At 44.3% G+C, this 20,477-nt stretch overlaps 1 protein-coding gene across 5 annotated transcripts in view; it reads right to left on the bottom strand.

Annotated features, from left to right (window-relative positions):
* Positions 1–20,477, bottom strand: part of c17h10orf90 (chromosome 17 C10orf90 homolog) — a 178,909-nt gene that overhangs the window by 72,188 nt on the left and 86,244 nt on the right. For 4 of the 5 annotated variants that reach the window (XM_080205636.1, XM_080205638.1, XM_080205637.1 and 1 more), the window contains exons 4-5: positions 8,903–8,974; positions 6,186–6,265 (exon numbers count right to left, since the gene is read on the bottom strand). In XM_080205636.1, the coding sequence (XP_080061762.1) occupies positions 6,186–6,265; positions 8,903–8,974 (152 nt within the window). The remainder of the gene's footprint in view (positions 1–6,185; positions 6,266–8,902; positions 8,975–20,477) is intronic. The other variant, XM_080205639.1, reaches the window with a different exon arrangement.

Here is a 20,477-nt window from a genome sequence, read left to right as displayed (position 1 = left end):
CTTGGACACAAAATGTGTCATCCAATAAGATCTGAAATTCTTACAGTATTCAGTCTGGGTGCAATGAAGGTTCTGGCTTCAAGTATTGTTCAATCTTGTACTGTAATCTAACACTAACTAATAACTGATCCTAAAATTAAGTTATGTGAACTTATTAATGTTTAAAAATGGAATGAAAATCAATTCATTTAAGTTGGCTTGTCTCCTGTCCCTGCCAGGATTGACCTCATATTCATCTTCATAAATCTGCTGTGGTTATTTACTTTGTTGTTTGTTGAGCACTATCCCTATATTGATAGGAAATGAATTTTTTAAAATTAATATTAGCAATTCATGTTAATGTCAGGTATGGAAGAAGGGGAAAGTGTCTGCAGAAATAATAGAAATACCATTCTAAATAAATCTGACCAACAAAGTGCATTTCATCAGTACTTCAGCTTAGTTAATAACAAATATAGGTACGTAAGAAACTAACATCCAAAAATATTTCACTAAAGAGACAATCAGACACATTTATGTCAATCGACATTGATGAGGTCACTCTGAGTGTGAAAGTCAGAAGGATCATTTTCAGAATCAAACTCCAGAGAGTCTTCTGCAACAAAATTAGTTTACTTCCTAACTCTCAGTGTTGCTTGAATTGCTTATTTAGTACTGAAATTTAGAACTTTGCAATAGACTTGAGGTGAATTTAGTGTTGATGTTCAGCTATTTTAAGGCAATAGTACAGAATAAGATGCAGATGTGTCATCTTAAGTCTGAACTGATCCAAATGGGAAACTGAAATCCGACCAAGGGAGTGATTCTCCGACCTCACTGTGCAGATCCTGGAGAATAGCATATAGGGCTAAAAGTTGGTCTTACTTCCAGCACCAAACAGTTTGTGATTCTCCTGGTCCCTTTCTAATGGCACGAATCAATCACACTCAGAAGGGATGCAAGGCTGATTTGCATGAGATTGACTAGATTTCAATCTCATCAGAGAGTCTGGCATGTGATCATTACCCCTCCCTGAATGGTCTCCGTTCTCCAGCGGGATGTTACACTGACGCAGATCACTACTGGTCCCTTGAACGATGATCGTATGAGGCATGAATCGGCCATGGTGGATTGGGAAACATTACTGAAAGGAAAGACAGTGGACAGGCAATGGCAGGCATTTGACGAACGAATAGCAGAACTCCAGAAGTTGTTTATTCCTGTTTGGCACAAGAGTGGTAAGGGAATTGTGGCCAAACAATGGCTTATAAGGGAAATTAGAGATGGTATCAGATTCAAGGAAGAAGCATAAAATTGGCAAGAAAAAGCAATTGGTCTGAGGATTGGGAGCAGTTTAAAATTCAGCAAAGGAGGACCAAGGGATTGATTAAGAAGGGAAATATAGAATATGAAAGTGAGCTAGCAGGTGCCATATGTGGACACCCCGTGCCTCAGCAGGCTGGGGTTGTGATTGAGGCAATGTTAAGGAGGGCTGGGTGGTGGAAGGCCATGGGGAGACTGGGATGGACATTCCAGGTGTGACAGATGGGATTGATGCCAGGATGAGACGGATGGACGCTCCCCGTGCAACGCGAATGAGGTCGTTCATTTTCTTGTGACATTGGGCGCTGGTCCTCAGAGACAGGTCGCAGTCACTAACTGCCACAACCACCTCATCCCAGGCCACATTAGACTCCCTGCTCCTGAGTCTTCTGCCATCTAGGAAGTACAGGATGGCCTGCCTCTCTTCCATGACATTCAGCGGCTGTCCTAAGTCTCCCTCGCTGAAGAGTAGGGCTGGTCTGCACATTGCCATTCTACTAGCCTGACTGGTTGTAGGTGCATTGTTAGCATTTCAATGCAGTTCCCCCTGATTAGCTGCAGCCATTTCAAGTGGATCACACACCTGGGGACTCTATAATGGTGTGTTTCACGTGGAGCCTCTTTCTGCACACTCAGAGCCCGATTTTACCATTTTTGTTCTAAGTACTGAATCTGAGATTAAGGCAGATCCAACTTAGAAATCTGCTTTCAGGTGCCTTTACGCACTCAGCTTGAAAAAAAAATTGCCAGTCCCATGCGCACTATGGGCATGACTTAGTACAGCTGAAATGATTGGAGCTCTGAACTGCACATGCGCAGTCAGAAAAAAATTTGAAAAAGCACGTGTCAGATCGCTCCTGGGCCGCAGAAAGCAGAGAAAGTGGTCCGGGAGCGAAAAGTGGGAGTGATGGCCCCCACACACATCACTGTCCCCCTCATCCACCCCCACACTACCCACACACATCACTGTCCCCCTTATCGCCCCCCCCCCACACCCCACACATATCACTGTCCCCCTTATCAATCCCCGCTGCTATCCACACACATCACTGTCCCCCTTATCTACCCACCTCCCGCTACCCAGACTGATCGCCATCCCTGCTCCCCTCCCCCCACTGATTGCCCACAGAGTGGCAGACCCCCCCGCCCCCCCTCATGCCCCCACCAGAGATCCATCTGCTGCACCCTCCCCCCCCTCCACCAGTGAGCAATGGCACGCCTCCTCCCTCCACCAGGGATACATCTTACGCACCTCCATCCTCCCTCCTCACCCCCAGACAACGATCTGGCCTCACTCATTTCCCCCCCCAAAAAGAATGTCCTGGCCTCACTCACACCCCCCTCAGAGGAACATCCTCCTCCACCTCCCCCTCTCCAACCAGACAGCGATCTGGCCTTACTCCTGCCCACCCCTTCCCCCCACAACCAGAGAATGATCTGGCCCACCTCCCTCCTTCCCCTGGCCACTGATCTGAGTCAGAGAGCCATTGGAAGCACTGAACGCGCTCTTCAGCAGCTGGAACGCCCGATTCAGACTTTCATTTAGCCATTACAGCATAGTTCTGGATTGGCAAACGTAGTGGTAAAGGTGAAAATTGATAAAATTGGGCAGGCAATTCATTAATTCAATTTAAATGCATGCAAATACATTTAAATCACCGTTGCGCCCGTTTTGGGCACGAAGCAGATCGCCACCATTTCCGGGTTTTGGTAAAGTGGCCATCTGCCTGGGCACAGATCGCGTTAATGGCCTCATACCTGACTTTACCACATTTCCGTGCCCGAAAATGGGCGCAACGCAATGGTAAATTTGGGCCGTAAGTGTGGGAAAGTTGTGATGCAGTGCATGCCTAAAAGACCAGCGTGAATTGCTTGCCATCTCAACTTGAGGGACGATCTTACCAGTTTATCCTGCTCAACAATTGGTATGGCTAACCAATGAGATCAGGTCAGAGGCAGAAAATCTTGCTCATGCCTGGTTTTTGGTCTCTTGTGATGTTACCAGCCCTGTTTTCCTAGTGAAATTGGTTTCACGCTCAGAAAGGATGTGAAGCTCTTTCAATATCATGACATAATTACCATGTCATCTTCCAAGCTCACTTGTACTTAGCAGCCAAATACAATTAGCGGGCTCGGGACTGAAGTCTCCGGGCATGCTAGCATCTCCCATCACACCAGAGTATTTCACTCCAGTGTGGATTACAGTAGTTCTCCATTTTCGGGGAACTAGCGGCCTGACTCCACTGGAGTGAAAGGGGAGAAATTGGGGGGACCCCAGAGGGTCAAACAGCAGGTTGTACCCCCTGGGCGTTGGCACCCTGGCAGTTTCAGCCTGTGCCCCTAACACTGCTCAAGGAACAAAGTGCTTATGCCCAGGGGGCACCTTGGTACTGCTCATCAGGCATGGGGCAGTGCCAAGGGGGCAGGGCCTAGGGGACAGGGCCTGATGGGGCAGGGCCTAGGGAGTGATCGGTGGGGTTGGGGGGTTACCGGTCAGCGCTGTGGAGGGAGGGTGGCATCAGGACTGCGAGGGGACTTATTATTGGAGGAGGGAATCAGTGGGGGGATGATGGGGTGGGCTGGTGTTCGCAGCGGGTGGGGAGGAAATCAGAGCTTTAGCCATTTGAGGGGGCGGAGGCAGAGAGCCAGCGTTGGGGGGGCTGCAAGGCTGGCCACCAATTGCAGGGCCACTCTGCATGTGCCAATCTCGAAACTGACAGATCAGTGCATGCGCAGTAACCTGCTCGGCACACTGATTTCAGCCTCTCCAACACAGATAGGCCCTGTCCCCTGAAATTTAATGATATTTGCACTGGTGGCCTCTGCAGTGCACAGTGTGGGAGATTCTTCTCTGAAGTCCCACTAAAAAAAACCAGCGTGAATTACTGAAGTTTTCACGTGAATCTGACAGAATATTTTTGGGAGAATTCCACTCCATGTCTGAGCTTTTTTTTTTGAAGTGCTGTATGATTGTGTCTGAGAGTTCACCCAAAAAATTGCCGTGATTCTCATCCATTTTCATGCTCATTCAGCACTTAGAATTTTTTTGGCAAGGAGGCCCCCCCCAAGAAATTTTTTGGGAGAATTCTGCCCAAATTGCATCAGATTCTAAAGCTATTCTGTTATCCGTTCAAATAATCTAGAGCAACCATTTTGTAGATTGATCTGAGATCAGAATAGCGAACTAATAAATCAGAAAGATGGCCCAGCCTGGAGTCATTTCCAAAAAGAGCAGGTGTGATGCATTGCAGCTATGCAAAGCTGAACACTCAGTTGAAATTGGTACCTAACATTAGTGTTCCAAATCCATATTAAAACTGACAAATAAAACATTGTACATGCAAGCAGGGGAAACTGAAATCAGTGACCACCAGGCAATTATTACATTTCTGTTCGTCATTTCATTAGAATGCCAGAGAACGCAAAGACAATTTCATGAGGTCACCAGAGACGACTGTGCTGGCAATTCCTGCAGAAAGTAATTCACTTTCAACCCACAAAACACAAAGGTATAACTGAGAAGGAACACAAATTGCCCCTCTGCGGAGCTGCACTGACACTTTCTTAAACCAACAAGTGGATTTGATTTGGAGTGCAATTTTGAATTTTTCTCCATTGAATCATGTCACATTTCCTATCTGAATGTGGTACTGATCCCTACAGATTCACCTTACTGGCTCTGTAATAGCACTTAATAGCTGATATGGCATTTAAAGAGCCCACCCAATGTCTGCTTTAAAACATCAAAGCAATCTGTCTGTTTCAAATTACCTGGTGTCAAACACCCCTGGATTGTTCCCATTTGGCAAGTAAAGACTCCTCCCCTTCAAGGATTTATATGAATTCCTACATTAACTGGTATAGCCAGCTCCTGGTCTATTGTTTGGCCTTCTGCTGTACTCCCAGTAAAAATATCCCAGAAGGGTCAAAACCACTTTGTGTGTCTCTATTTGTCATCAGTTCTTAGAGTGTACAGTATTTCCAGAATCAGACCTTTGTGGCGATTTTACATAAGCAAACACATCACACGCACTAATTTTATTACTTTCTTCGATCGTTGTTTCATTCCCTATTTTAGTCCAACCTATTTTTTCCTTACAAAAGCAAAATACTGAGGATGCTGAAAATCCTGAATTATTACAAGACAGAAGGTGGCAATTCAGCCTAGCTTTTTTTTTGCAGTCTCTGTCATAATAGAATTCAAAACTGGGAATCCTGTACAGATCTGTTACTATATGTGGAGAGAGAAACAGAATGGGATCTTGAGCCCAGACTCTCTGTGCGTGTGATCGCCTAAAAAGGGTGTGAAGCTGTTATGATCGATTTTAATAAATTTATTGAATCATCTAGTCTCCTTGCCACATTATCCCCCCCTCACAGAACATTCATACCTTGCCAATGAGACGTCATGTTGACAAAGTTCTCAACAGGTTTTTAAAAATGTAAATCTGTCAAGGGGATCTCTCTGGGGGCGCAAAGGTAAGTACAGTCCCTGGCAGAGAGGAACATGGCCAGGTAGTGCCTTGTTAACGATTCACTTTTCAGAACTGATGAAAGATCACAACCTGAAACATTAACTCTGTTGCACTCTCCACATTTGCTGGCAGACCTGCTGAGTATTTGCAGCACTAAACAAGAACAAAGTTGTGTTGGGTTAACAACATCATCTGATCTGACCCATCCTTTATTACATTAATGAGGCTCTTGGCTGTTTCTAGTGACCACCTAAATCAAGATTTACTTGAAAATTGCAACATGCAGGTCACCAGAAATAAGTTAACAATGATTAACCAATGGCCTGTTACTTCCTGAATGCATATAAATGAGTGATAGCAGGACAAAAATTATGATTATAAGCTACCATTTTCTTATTTATCTTTTACCTTGGATTTTGGTTCTCTGATGTTAGAATATGGCACAGGAAACCAACTTTTCGCACTGATGCCAGATTCTTCAGGTAAACCTGAAAGATAGAAAAGATACAGTATTATCAGCAGTATTTAGAGTAACACTGATCCCCTGTTCCACAAAATATAGGTGGGATTCTTGCTTCTTGGTCTTTTGGTTAAGATCAAGTGTAGTATTGACATGCTGTCCTTAGTTGATGTCATTAGGTTACATTTTAGCTTCATTTGAAACAATTTTTAAAAGCAGCACTTCAGCCTTTTGGCGAAGAAGCTTTGGAGGAGGAGCCATATCTACTCCAATCAGGTTGGATCATGTAGATCAAGCCCAAGATGGAAGGTCAGAGCCCTGTCTTGTCAGCTTGGATTGGGAATGTCTCAACTTGTTGAGACTCTGAAATGGACTTGATTTGATTGAATTGGAATAAACACACAAAATAAAAAAATTCTAAGTGCCAAATTCACGTAAAAACTGGAGTAAATCCCACTGGTGTTCTCAGTGGGAGTTTCAAAATGAATCTCCCATGCTCTATGCACTGCAGAGTGTACTAGCATGAATCTCATTAAAAATCAGGGGACACGAAGTATTCACCTTAGAGAGGCCAGCACCATGCGCCAATCTGTCAGTGCCGAGATCGGTGCATGCGCAGTAGTCCCGCACTGCCAGCATCCTGATCGCTGGCCAGCGCAGCAACTCTCCGCCGCTGCCATATGATGCCCCACACCTCCCCCCCAACCCAACCACCCGATTGCTGACCTCCTGGACATATCCAAACTAGCCCCGATCCTCCTGCCCCCAGCCCCACCTCCATCTTCCCCCCAGCAGTCCCGATCTCCTGATCCCACCACCACGACTCCACAGTCCTGACCCTGTCCCCTGCAGCCCTAAATCCGCTCCACCCCACCCTGATGGCTAATCTCAATTGCTAACCACCCTTCCTTTGTCACTGATCCCAGTGTAGAGTGGCAGCATGACTCCCACCTCCAGATCTCCCATTCCCCCAGAGATTCTTCCCCCTGGAGGCCCAGCTCCCTTGACACTCTGACGCCTGGTGAGCAGCGCCGCGTTGCCTCTTGGCAGTGCCAGGGGGGACTTCCCCTTACCCTCCAACCTCTTGGGGGGACCTCTTCACTTCAGCAGGGTCAGGCCGCCAGTTCCCCACTAGTTGGGAGTTGTTGTAAACCCCGCTGGAGTGAAACACTCCTGGCGGGCTGTACAGGCTAGCAGGCCTGGATTCTTTAATCGAGGCCTGCTAATGATATACTATTTGCAATTTAAATTATTTATTCAGCTCCATGTTGATTTCTGGCATGGAGTTGACGACACCAGAAATCAGATGGCCAGAGACGCATGGAGGCTGTGATGCCAGCAGGAAGCCCGCTGCATGGTCTCCTCTGATGTCTTCTGGCCCATTGTACTGCTGCAGAAGTGCTCTCTGTACCTTGAACATGTAAGTAGCACAACAACACAAGACAATATATTCTCATCCTGCATAAAACATTAAAGATTAAAAGTATGGATGGATCTTGAGACAAATCTATTTTCTCGTATTTGATTTTCGTTTTGTATTCCAATATATCTTCTTGGCTTACTACACACTGAACTAGCTTATCCAGAGAATATTGATCAATTGGGAAATTTGTTTCATATTTGGTGAATTCTAAAAGTACCAAAAGGTTTTTGACTCCATGCTAATGCAGAATTATTAAAGATCAAAGGCTCATAAATCTGTTCGCCTAAACAACACAATGATAGTTTGTATTCATGGGTGAACAGAGAGTTTGAAAGATATTAGCACAGTAGCCTGAGTCCATCATATTTAGTAGTATGAAAGGATCAAAAATAAAAATCATGACCTAATATACTGTGATATAATATCCTGGTACCCTCATGGTGCAGCATGTTGATATACTGGTGTACTGTCTGCATCAATTTCAGGCTAATTTGAATTGCCATATGGTCACAGTCAAGTTGCAAGAAACAGGTGGGGAAAGAAGCAGAGGGTTCACTGACAGCCTTTTCACCCACCTCTTAGTAAACAGCTCAAGAACATATGTGAAACAGAATTAGTTTGCCAGTTTGCTTGAGGGTAAAGTCTCCTCACTTTAACAAAAAAAGTGTGGATTTCTTCATAATCAGTGACTAACTAATGTAATCCCAAAGACAGTCGATTTTGAAATCTGATTTCTGAGAATGTAATTTTATTCATGGGTTGATAATTACAAGAAAAACAAGTATCCTCTCATTTTTCATGAAAAGTAGTGTTTCAAATCCATTTCTCATTTTGGTTGAGAAATGACTAACCTCGTGAAAAAAGGATAATATTATAAGTGGGTGGAGGAAATAACTCAAATAACACAAGGTGGGTTACATGAGGGCCATCCCTCAATCAGTGACTTTCAGAAATGTCACTCATTTTCTACGTTAACTAGGAAACCTGGGTCTGTTCATTAGCAAGACAATGTTTCCACCATGGTAGATGGTGAATTTTGAATTCTATAAACATCTGGGATTTAAAGTCTAATGATGGCCATGAAGCAATTATTAATTGTTATAAAAACCCATTTAATTTTCGCTTATCTAGTATGACCTACATGTGACTCCAGGGCGGTTGACTCTTAATTAAGGATGGACAATAAATGCTTGCCCAGCCAGTGATGCCCATGTCCCAATACAATGTGTAACTTGTCCTTACCTGTGTGAGTATCTGAACTGGTCCAGGAGCTCTTTGGACTCCTCTGAGGAAACATCAAGATGCTTGATGGCTCTGTGAAAGGTTAAAGACATGAATTCAAACTATCAAAGTAAGAATGTTTTAACTCATTATACACATGACCATATTTCACTAATCATAAAGTAAAACAAGTGAATGTTGTATGCCATGTGGCTCAATGAAATTTAATTTTGTCAGCATGAGACGCTCCCATCTGCTATGATGACAAAATTTATTGACTTTGCTGATATCCAACCCTGCCTCCTCTGCAGCTGTCAGTTGCAAGACTTTGGCTCTCTGTTTCTCTTTCATGTTTCTCTCCTTTATGTTCAGTGTTCTCTTCTGCAAGGAGACAGGGGACGAGATCTCTGAGTGAAATTAATGGCATGTGTTGAATGGCTATGTTAAGAACATTTATTGAGGGTGACTACAAGGGAGAGGCATAATATTGCATAAACATGAGGGTGAGTGCCAGAAGTGGATGGACAGTTGGGGATGTGAGGAAGTGCATTGACAGAGACGAATGGGTGAATCTGCAATCTAAGTTGCTGTGAAGAATAATGTGGAAGTTTGAGAAGATAGAATGAGGAGATAGGCACGAGATAAACATCTGAATATAGTTGAAGATGACACTGCGCTCACTTCTTCTGTCTTGCTTAGATTATTAAACTACTTTTGCTACTGAGCCCATGAGGGTGGCACCCCCCCCTCCACCTTTGACCTTATTGATAATCTCCAACACCTTTTGTTCATTGGGAGGTTTCTTCTTCCTGTCAGTATTACCTCCATATAAGTCCATTACAACCCTTGACATCACATTGATCGAGGCATCACTAAAACAAGTTGTAGTCTTTGAATGTATGCAATCTGTTCTGTCAATTCATTCTGTTCAGTTCCTGACTCAGGAATTCATCAGATTTCATGCTCTGACTGACTCCTTAAATACTGGAATTGAAATCAATACCACTGTGGTTAGCACTGTTGCCTCACAGCTCCAGAGACCTGGGTTCAATTCCAGCCTTGGGTGACCATGTGGATTTGCACATTCTCTCCATTTCTACATATATTTCTTCCGTGTAATCCGGTTTTCTCTCATTGTCCAAAGATGTGGAGGTTAGGTGGATTGGACATGCTAAATTCCCTTTGTATCCCTAGATGTGTTGGTTAGATGGGATTAGCAATGGTAAATGTGCAGGATGGGAGAGAGAGAGCCTGGGCCAAGGGCAGAGAGTCGGTGCAGACTCTTCTGCACTGTAGGGATTCTATGAATGGGTTGTCAAGCTGAGTGATTAGAAAAAGCAGATACAATGGGTCATAATTCCCAACACAATGGCAATTGAGTCAAATTGCCACTCCAGTTGAAAGTTCTTATTTTAAAGTTCAGATGATCCTACCTCACCCAAACTTCTGACTCTGCGCGAGATCTGAGTAGTGCAATGGATCCTTAGTATCAAAGGGTTGTAGAGCCAAAGGTAAGTGAACTCACAACCCTCGGCCCCACCACCACCCGCCCCCACCTTTTACAGCACTAGCTGCCACAAACTAGGTAAATTTAAAGATCCAGCCAAGTTTAAAGGCCTTTGTCAATGTACGTGGATAGGATTTGGGTTGGGGGATAGTGGGGGGGTTCAGGTTGTGGAATTGGGATGGGGATTGGGGGAGGATGGGTGATCATGAGGTGAGGTGTCGGAATGTGGGGTTTCTGGGGAATCAGGCCTTGGAGTCAGATTAGATAGAATTTTGGGGTGTTGGGACAGGTCTTGAGGAAGGGGGATGGTGAGGGTGACATTGGCTTAGACGTCAGGATGGGGGTAGCAGGGTGGGAGAGTGCGGTGGTTAGGAGTTTTGGGTCAGATTGGGTCTGGGAATTATAAATATGAACTTCCAAATTAGGAGTAGGTCGGTTGGTCCATTGCACCTGCTCCACCATTCAATAAGATGATGGCTGATCTAATTTTAACCTTAACTTCACATCCCTGTCTACCTCTGCTAACTGTTCACCTCTTTCTTATTAAGAATCTATCTGAGGTTCTACCTTAAATACACTCAACCATTTTTTGAGGAAGAGAATTCATAAATCTCAATTCTGAGAGAAAAAAATTCTCATCTCTGTCTTAAATTGGCACCCACTTATTTTTAAACAGTGGCCCTTAGTTCTAGATTCTTCCACAAAAGGAAATATCCTCTCCACATCTGCCCTGCCAAATCAAGATCTTACATATTTCAGTCAAGTTGCCTTTTATTCTTTTAAACTCCAGTGGGACGAACACAGCATGTCCAGCCTTTCCTCAAAAGACAACCCACCCATTCCAGATATTTCTCTAGTAAACATTGTCTGAACTGCTTCCAAAGTATTTACATCTTTCTTTCCCCACAATTAGTCTTTTAGTCATTCTTGGCTGTTTTTTATATTCTGTCCAATCTTCTGATCTGTCACCGATCTTTGCACAATTATATACTTCTTTAAAATTTTTAAAAACTTTTATAGTTTATGACAGATGTGATTCCTCGCCTTAGAATTTTCATTTTTTCTTGAAATGTACCTATCTATTCTGTGGTATTCTGAAATGTCTATTGATCTAGCTCTTAACCTAAATTGCCAGCTTGCTCCACTTTCATACCCTCATAGCTGCCCTTAATTAAGTTTAAAAAGTCCTCGACCAACGCTTCTCTCCATTAAACTGAATGTAAAATCCAATTATATGAACCCTGCCACTTAGGGGCATCTTCACCATGACGTCATGAATTCATCTATCTCATTGCACAGTAACAGGTCTGGTCTAGTTTGCTCCCTTGCTGGCTCCAGAACAATCTAACAAATTCCAAAAGATTATATGAATTCATGGTCTATGCTACCTTAGTCCATCTGATTATTTCAGTCTATGTGCCCGATTTTACCATCAAGTTGCACCTGTCTTCAGGCGCAAAAATTTGGTAAAGTCGGGTGTGAGGTGAGTAGCGTGATCTACGATTGCCTCTGCGCCTGTTCTCCCTTTACCAAGCTCCACGATCATGACCGTGCCCAAAATGGGTGCGACAGCAATTTAAATGTATTTGCATGCATTTAAATTGACTTAATGGGCTGAATGCCCAAACTTATTAGCATTTCCCCCTTTACCACCACGTTCGCCCGTCCAGATTCGGTGCAAAACAGACATGTTCCACAAAAGTCCAATTCAGGAGCTCTAGTTTCTGAGGAGGTAAATACAGAGCTTCCAGTGGTTCTCTGACTCAGACTGGTGGTGATGGCGGGGGTGGGCGGGGGGGAGGGGGGCGTGGAGGCAGGTCAGATTGCTCTTTGATAGGGAGGGGGAAGGGAGGTGGGTCAGATCTACTTCTGGTGGGGGGGGGGGTCACAGGGAAGGAGGGGCACAGGGAAGGGGGGGTGGGTAGGTGGTGGGTCAGTCAGTCTCCGAGTTCCAATCTAACTAGCCCCTCATCGGTTCAGTTACCTGAAACATGCCCCGGGACTGTAGATGCTCATTTTAATAAAATAGTATACTATTAATGAGCACTTTGCCCAGATGACTGTAACACTACATTCTGCACTCTCTTGTTTCCTTCGCTATGAATTGTGTGCTCTGTCTGTATAGCACGCATGAAACAATACTTTTCACTGTATGTTAATACATGCGACAATAATAAATCAAATCAAAGCCCTGTGGAGGTGGGGCCTTGAAGGTCCAGGCATACTTTCGAGCAGTCCGAATGTTGGACTGCTTTCCTCCTTGGTATCAGGGGTTGGAGGTATGTCGCTCACAGGTCGGGCTGTTACATGGCCAAAGGTGCCCTCTGGCTGGAGCGGCCTGGACTGTACACTTGCCAATCCTCTTTTTTTTAGGTTCCTGGGGCCCCCTATATCCCTTCATGTCATTGAGGGGCAGTTGGAGTAAGATCTAGAGCCTGCTATCCTCTGGCACAGACACACAGATTTCCACCAGTGCCTGCACCATACAGTTGAAGCCCTGCACCATGGCATGGTGGCACAGTGGTTAGCACTGCTGCCTCACGGCTCCAGAGACCTTGGTTCCCAGCTCAGGTAACTGTCTATGCGTAGTTTGCATATTCTCCCTGTGTCTGTGTGGGTTTCCTCCGGGTGCTCCGCTTTCTTCTTCCCACAGTCCAAAGACATGCGGGATAGGAGTATTGGCCATATTAAATTGCTCCTTACTGTCACGGGATGCATAAGTTAGAAGGATTAGCAGGGTAAATATGTGGAGTTACAGGAATAGGGCCTGGGTGGGATAGTTGTCAGTGCAGACTTGATGGGCCAAATGGCCTCCAGCTGCACTGTAGTCTTTCTATGATTTCTCCTGTCATGAAGTGTATGTCCTGCATTAAGGACTCCACTGTGGACACCAACCTTGCAGTGTTGGTCTTGGTGCACTACAGCAATGGCACCATCTCTTCAGATAGAAGGTGATGGACTCCTCCAATTGGCCTTGCAGTCTGAGGAAGACTGCTGTCATCCCTTTCTGAAAATCGCAACTCTACCTTTGCAGCTCCAGCAGCTGCAGGATGACGAGACTCAGGGGCACATCATTGGCCTGGGGCTCAGCGTAGTCCTAGGCTCTGGCATCCTTCTGAGTGCCAGTTCCCTGGGACGCCCCTGCCTCCGTCAACTGTGAATCATCAGCTGTGAGGTGCTCATCATTGAGTGACCCAGAATTCTGCCTACTTATTGGGCCCACCGAGTTGTGAATATCTGTGCTGGTGTGAGGTGTGGGTGACAGCTAGTAGGTGCATCTCCTAGTAGGGTCGGAGAAATCCCCCTTTGCACTGCTTGAATCTGGTAGTTCCATGAGGATGGTCTGGCATGTTCCAGTGGTTGGACTGCAAGTGAAGGCAATGGCATCTTGGGATAAGGAAAGAACATTGTTTACTCATTTGAGACTTGAAGAATGACAGCATTCCTGTTGAGGATTCTCATGTTTCTATGCTGCTCCCACTTCACCAGCACTGACCAGCTTGAGGGCCCTCTCCTCAAAGCGTGTGAGGATTCGCAACTTGGGTATGACTCTAGTTGGCTGTGCTCGTTCATGCTTGTTGCGGTTGAGTTTGTCCTGCAATGACTCAGATAGGGAGAGTGTAGATGGGAGTATTGAAATTTAAGATGGTGAAGAAGTGTGGCAGGTATATGGCTTGGCTGTGAGCTGGAATCCGAGGAGCATAGCAGCTACTGGGGGAGCATGGTGTGTGTGTGTGTGTGTTTGGGGGGGGGGGGGGCGTTGGTGGTGGGCAAACATCTCGTGCCTGGTGTTGGCAGAGTCCAAGGTGGCTGAGTGCAAGAAGGGCTTATGGGTGCAAAGAGTGTATGAGGGGTCCGGTGGGAGACTGGTACTGGTTCGTTGCCCTGACTGAATGAAGAGCATTCATTTTCTTCCAACACTGCTGCCCTGTCCTCTTCTGCAGTGCATTTGCGCACACAAGGCTGCCACTGGTGACCCAGATGAGGGGGGTCACCCTGCAGGATGGCCGTCTCCTGGAGAGTGGCATAGGGTTTCCTGCCTTTGCATCAGGCAGTCTGGTCAGTGCCTGTCTGTAAAGCACAGTGCTGGTTTCTTGGCTGCATCCCCTACAGTGGTTGTGGAACAAGTGTTGGGGAGCTGTTTATATAAAGCTCCATAGTGTTTGCAGCAGTTAAGTCGCTACATGGATAAATCAAAGAGAATATGTTTCTCGAGTAGCGTGAAACTTGTGGAAATATAAAGTAATGCTAATGAGCCATAAGGTTTAGCCAGGATTCACACTGGTGCAGTTGGTGGAAAACACTCAATTTTTTGCACTGGATCCAACACGCCACCAATTTTTCGTAAAAGTTTGCACATACTCTCTGTCCCTCCTGTTATGATCTATTTATCAATTCCCATACGAATACCTACCTCTCTTCCCTTGTCTCTACTGTTGGATGTGCCACATCTGCCCATATTTGATCCCTTGTCCCCATTATTTAGTTTAAAACTTCCTCTATTTCCCTGTTATGCCATTCGCAAGAACACTGATCCCAGCATGGTTCAGGTGTTGACCATCCCAATGGCACAGCCTCCACTCTTCTCAGGTTTGTTGTCAGTCCCCTATAAACCAGAGCCCATTTCTATCTCACCAGTCTTCGAGTCAGATGTTCATCTCTCTAATTTTATATACCCGTGCCAATTTTCAAATGGTACAGGTAGTAATTTATAAATTATAACTTTTGAGGTTCTGCTTTAAATTTAGTGCCTAGCTCTCCACATTGTCTATGCAAGCTCTAGGTACCTACATAGATTATGGTAATTGTATCCTCCCCTTCCCACTGCACGTTCCTCTCCAGCCTGAGCAGATATTCTGAACTCTGGCAATGAATAGGCAATGTAGCCATCTGTATTCTCGGTCTTTGTTGCAGAGAGCAGTGTCAATCCCTCTCACTGCACTGTCCTCTACTAACACTACATTCTTTTTTGCTCCTTCTCTTAAATGGTTTCTTATATTAGAGTGCCATGGACAGTTGGCTCATCCACCCTGCATCCCCTGCCGTCATCCAAACAAGCTGAGAGAACCTCAGCCCTATTAGACAGTTGCAGAGGTTGACACTCATGAACTCTTGGGTGGCACGGTGGCACAGTGGTTAGCACAGCTGCCTCACAGTGCCAGGGACCCGGTTTCAATTCCTGGCTTGAGTCACTGTCAGCATGAAGTTTTCATGTTCTCCTCGTGTCTGCATGGATTTCCTCTGGGTGCTCCCGTTTCCTCCCACATTCCAAAAGACGTGCTGGTTAGGTGCATTAGCCAGGTTAAATTCACCCTCAGTGTACCCGAACAGCTGCCAGAGTGTGGTAAGTATGGGATTTTCACAATAACTTCATTGCAGTGTTAATGTAAGCCTACTTGTGACACTAATAAATAAACTTTAAACTTTGCTATTGAGGTTCATTTTTGTGCCTCACTCAGTCACACTTTTCTATCCACTGACCAAACCAGAAAACCCTGTGGTGTGACTACCTCCTGGTACAATGCTTCCAGATAATTTTCCCCTGTTGTGCTGTAGGGATGCAGTTTCCCAGTGCATCTTTGGTGTACACCCCCCAAATTCAAAGCCCCAGATCTTAGACGTTACAGCCCATTATGAGACTGCAGAAGCAGGATCAAGAAGTCACTAACTGATACACTATATTTTCTTCCAACTTTCGATCAAAATCACCTTTACTCCACCTTGTTTGGAAATTGAAATAAAGCCCAAAGTCTTAGATGAGGCAATGAAGATAGTGTATGTCCCATTGCATCAGATGTCTAAATATCCTTAAATATAAAAAACACTAAAATGCACATTGTAGCACTGGACTTCATATTTTTAAAATTAGAAACACATTAATTACATTGCTTTAATGTCCATAATATAAATATATTAGATCAAATTACAGTGCATCTACTACATTATTCAATCCATTTAACTCAGCAAATGTTTGACTTGATCTTCCCAACTTCTGAAAAAAACTCAATGGAAGAATAATGTCAAAATACTTTTTTAGTGAGTATAAATTTATCAAATGCACCGATCATTTACATTCCAATATGTAAATGTAAGTTTAAGTAGTGAATTTCTTTGTATATTGAAGAAGTTTAAGAATTTTAATCTATTTGTGTTCACTGTAATGAAAGCGTGATTGATTCAGGATGTTTTGCTCTTCTATCTCAGTCCTTCATCTCCTGTACTACAAATTTACTACAACTGATGAAGGTTTAAGATAATGGGTCCATGTAGCCTGAATTAATTACATTTGAATACTGAAGGGAAAAAGAGCAGAGTACTTGCCGGGAAAAGGTAAAGGGGCAATAAAAAATGTGATCTCTCCTATGTAATTTTTATAAACATACACACATAGGCACAATATACATAATGTATACATATATCATTAAATATATTGAAAGCCCACAGCACAGTGGCACAGTGGTTAGTGTTGCTGCCTCACAGCGCCAGAGACCTGGATTTGATTCCCGACTTGGGTCACTGTGTGTGTGATTTTTGCACATTCTACCCATATCTGCATGGGTTTCCTCCAGGTGCTCCAGTTTCTCCCACAGTCCAAAAATGTGCGGGTAGGTAGATTGGCCATGCTAAACTTGCCCCTTACTGTCAGAGGGACTAGCTAAGGTAAATGCATGGGGTTTTAGGGATAGGGCTTCGGTGGGATTATGGTCGGTGCAGATTTGATGGGCTAAGTGGCCTCCTTCTGCACTGTAGGATTCTATGACTCTATTTGACATTTTCCCATATAATAGCACTAAGTTATTTAATTGGTCGTGACTTGCTTTAGAGTATCCTTAGTATGTGACCGTACAATTAAATCTGATTAAGTGCCATATTGTGTCACCAATGTTTGTTTCATTATCAAACCCCTACAGATAAACAGTTTGTGGTCATGAGAGCAGGAAAATTGTCCTTCAGTTTTACTCCTTGAGGCAAGAAGCTTATTTTATTCTGTAGTTTAAGATCAGCAAATGAACATTCAGTGATGCTATTCGTAGGACTAAGACAGTGCCATTGGATGCCAACACTTCATTAAGGATTGTTAGTCATGGTATAAAATATTTTGAAAAAATTCAGGATGGTGTAGAGATCTGCTGACCTGAAAGTCCAGTAAGAAGTCTACCTTGCTAAATGCACGCCACTTATTTATATTCATGAAAGTGACCATTCTAACTTCCAGCTGGCAGGGTTAAATTTGGAGGGGGAACAAGATATTGGTGTAACAAGAACAATGGTAACTGAAAAAACTCAGCAGGTCAGCCAGCATCTATCAGGAGAGAAAAACAGTTAATGTTTCGAGTCATGTATTAACCTTCAAATGAGCAATCGCGGGATGAAAATGGGTGCCTGACATAATTCCATGGGACAATTGACATGCCTTTAAATTGCCATGAAAATCTGGAGAACAAGGTTTCAAGCTAATTTTCAGCCATTAAGAAATTGATTTTTGGCCTCCTGCCAAATCTTGCTCCCCATCTGCCACAATCCCTACTGTGGACAGGAACAGAAGATTCTCCGTTGGTCAAAAAGGAAGTTTTTAAGACGTGTTTTAAAGAATGAAAACAATGTAGTGAGATGGAGAGGAGAAGGAAGGGAATTTCAGAGGTTGGGGCCATGGTAGCTGACGGCACCATCATCAGTGGTGGAGCAATTATAATTGGGAATGCACTAGAGGCCAAAAATAGAAGAATGCAGATAACTCGAAGAGCTGTTTTGCTGGATAAGATTATAGAGGGACAAAGCCATAGGCGGGATTCAAAAACAAGGCTCAGGATTTTCCAGTCCCACCAGCAGCAACCTTCATTATAGGTGGAATGCGAAAATTTGGACAGACGCTGACGTTTAACGGTTCTCCAAGTTTTCCCACCCCACTTGTCATGATGCCTGTCAGTGTCAGGCTAGAAAATCCTACCCATGGATAAGAATTTTAAAATCAACGTGTTGCTTAATCAGGGAGCCAATGTAAGTCAGTGAACATGAGTGATAAGGGAATGGGATATGCAAGTGAAAGAGAAATCACATTTGACAAATTTATTAGAGTTCTTTGAGGAAGTAAGGGACAAGGTGGATATGGGGTATTTGCAGATGTGGTCTACATGGACAAAAAGGAATTTGATTAAGGTGCCACATCAAAGGTTACTACATAAAATATGAGCTTATGGTGTAGGGGATAATACATTCACACGGTTAGATGATTAGTTAGCTAACAGAAAGCAGAGATTTGGGATAAATCATTCATTTTTGGGCTGGCAAACTGTTACTAGTGAAGTGCCACAGTGGTCAATGCTGGGGCTTCAACTATCTACAATCGATGTCAATGACTTGGATGAAGGGACCGAATGAAAATTTGCTGATGACACAAAGATAGTTAGGAATATAAGTTGTCAAGAGGACAGACAGGCCTCAGTTTTTGTCTGGGTGTCGGATGTACAAAGTTGGCATAATTCCTGGCTTGATGAACCCAAATTTTATAAACATAGCTGTGGCTCACAATCTTTATTGTTATAATGTCATACAGAGAAGACACTGGGGAAGGGATGAGTCCAGCTACCCCACACTTTTCAGATCAAGACTTGTAAGGTTTAATCAAAGAGGTCCTGAGGAGAAGAATAGTCCTGTACCCTGAATACCTGCATAAGCCACCAGCCATCACAAAGAAGACCTGGTTTCAAAGTGTGGTTGGGGTGGGCACAGCAGGAAACCACACGAGATCATAGTTACACTGTCACAAATGCTCAATGACATGCTGCATTCTGGCATGATGAGTAGCTTAGATCATCATCACAAATTTCCAAGTGAAGGGTCACACCTGTGTGCTGCAGCTAAGGTGTGAGACTTGGCACATAGCCCTACAGCAGTTAGGCTTGTATGTGTAAGCTGCTCATTTAGTTGTGCCCTGAACATGTTTGTGAGCATTGTGATGCACACATACAGTAAAGAGAAACATTTCTGCATGTACAATATATCAAGCTAACATGAAATCATGTTGTTACTGTCATCAAAAAAAGCAAAAAACATCATGGTGGTGGCCAAGATAGGTGGGTCAGCCTGGCTGAAACCAATATCACTCAGTGGAATAGATGGCAATGGAAATAGCCAGGTTTACGGAGCAGCTGTCAGTTGGTGATGGTGAACCACCGATAGCAGGTGATGAAAGCAGTGGTAAATATATCTTGGAACATTGTGGTAATGGTGGAAGTCACGCATCACTTCACTGAACGCAAAGGTGTGAGAGAGAGCATAAGTATAGGGTTACAATCAAAGGGCAGCCTGAGCATGGTTAAGGCAGTGACATGCAGTAGAACTTGATTTCACAATGAGAAGAACTATACCAAAATAACCCCTTTTGTGCCTCACAGAGGCGCTACTTGCTCATTACCACGCCTGCCATCTTTTGAGACATAGTATTTGGGCAGTTAGAAGGTGTGTGGACATCTGGCTGAATTTCTTAAGGCCGTGAGAGCTCTTGGATTGTGAACTGAGGAGTCCATCACCATTATGATGTCCATATTGTCCCTGGGGCTCAACTGCTTGAGCTCCAACCATGAGAAGTTGGCCAAACTTATTGAGGGACACTTGCAGCATCAGTCAGAGTGGATGCAAGAGCAATGTAATGGCCAGAAAAGTGTGCAAGCCTCCATTAGTAACCTGGACCAGTCTGCTTAAAGTATGAGTACTGACATCCATGGAATTCATGAGGAGATTTGTCCCCAGAGCAGGACGATTACACGGTTGCTGGAATTAACAATTGCTGCGCACAGCAGCCAGCACCATCAAGCACCAGATGATGGTCAACCCAGGGCTGTGGAGGTTACTGAGGAGGGTGAAGGTACCAAGTGCTTCTCAGCACTCTCATCTTCTTCCACCTCATAGAATCCCCACAGTGCCAAAAGAGGCCATTCAGCCTATTGAGTCTGTGCCAACCACAATCCACCCAGTCCCTATCCCTATAACCCCATGTATTTATCCTGCTAGTCTGCCTGACACTTAAGGAGTAATTTAACATGGTTAATCCACCTAACCCACACATCTTTGGACTGTGGAAGGAAACTG

This window comes from Carcharhinus amblyrhynchos, chromosome 17 (genome assembly GCF_965287045.1).
Source record: "Carcharhinus amblyrhynchos chromosome 17, sCarAmb.v2.hapA, whole genome shotgun sequence".
Taxonomy (NCBI): domain Eukaryota; kingdom Metazoa; phylum Chordata; class Chondrichthyes; order Carcharhiniformes; family Carcharhinidae; genus Carcharhinus; species Carcharhinus amblyrhynchos.
The sequence above is the reverse complement of the archived record's forward strand: the minus strand, read 5'-3'. Positions and strand labels throughout refer to the sequence as shown.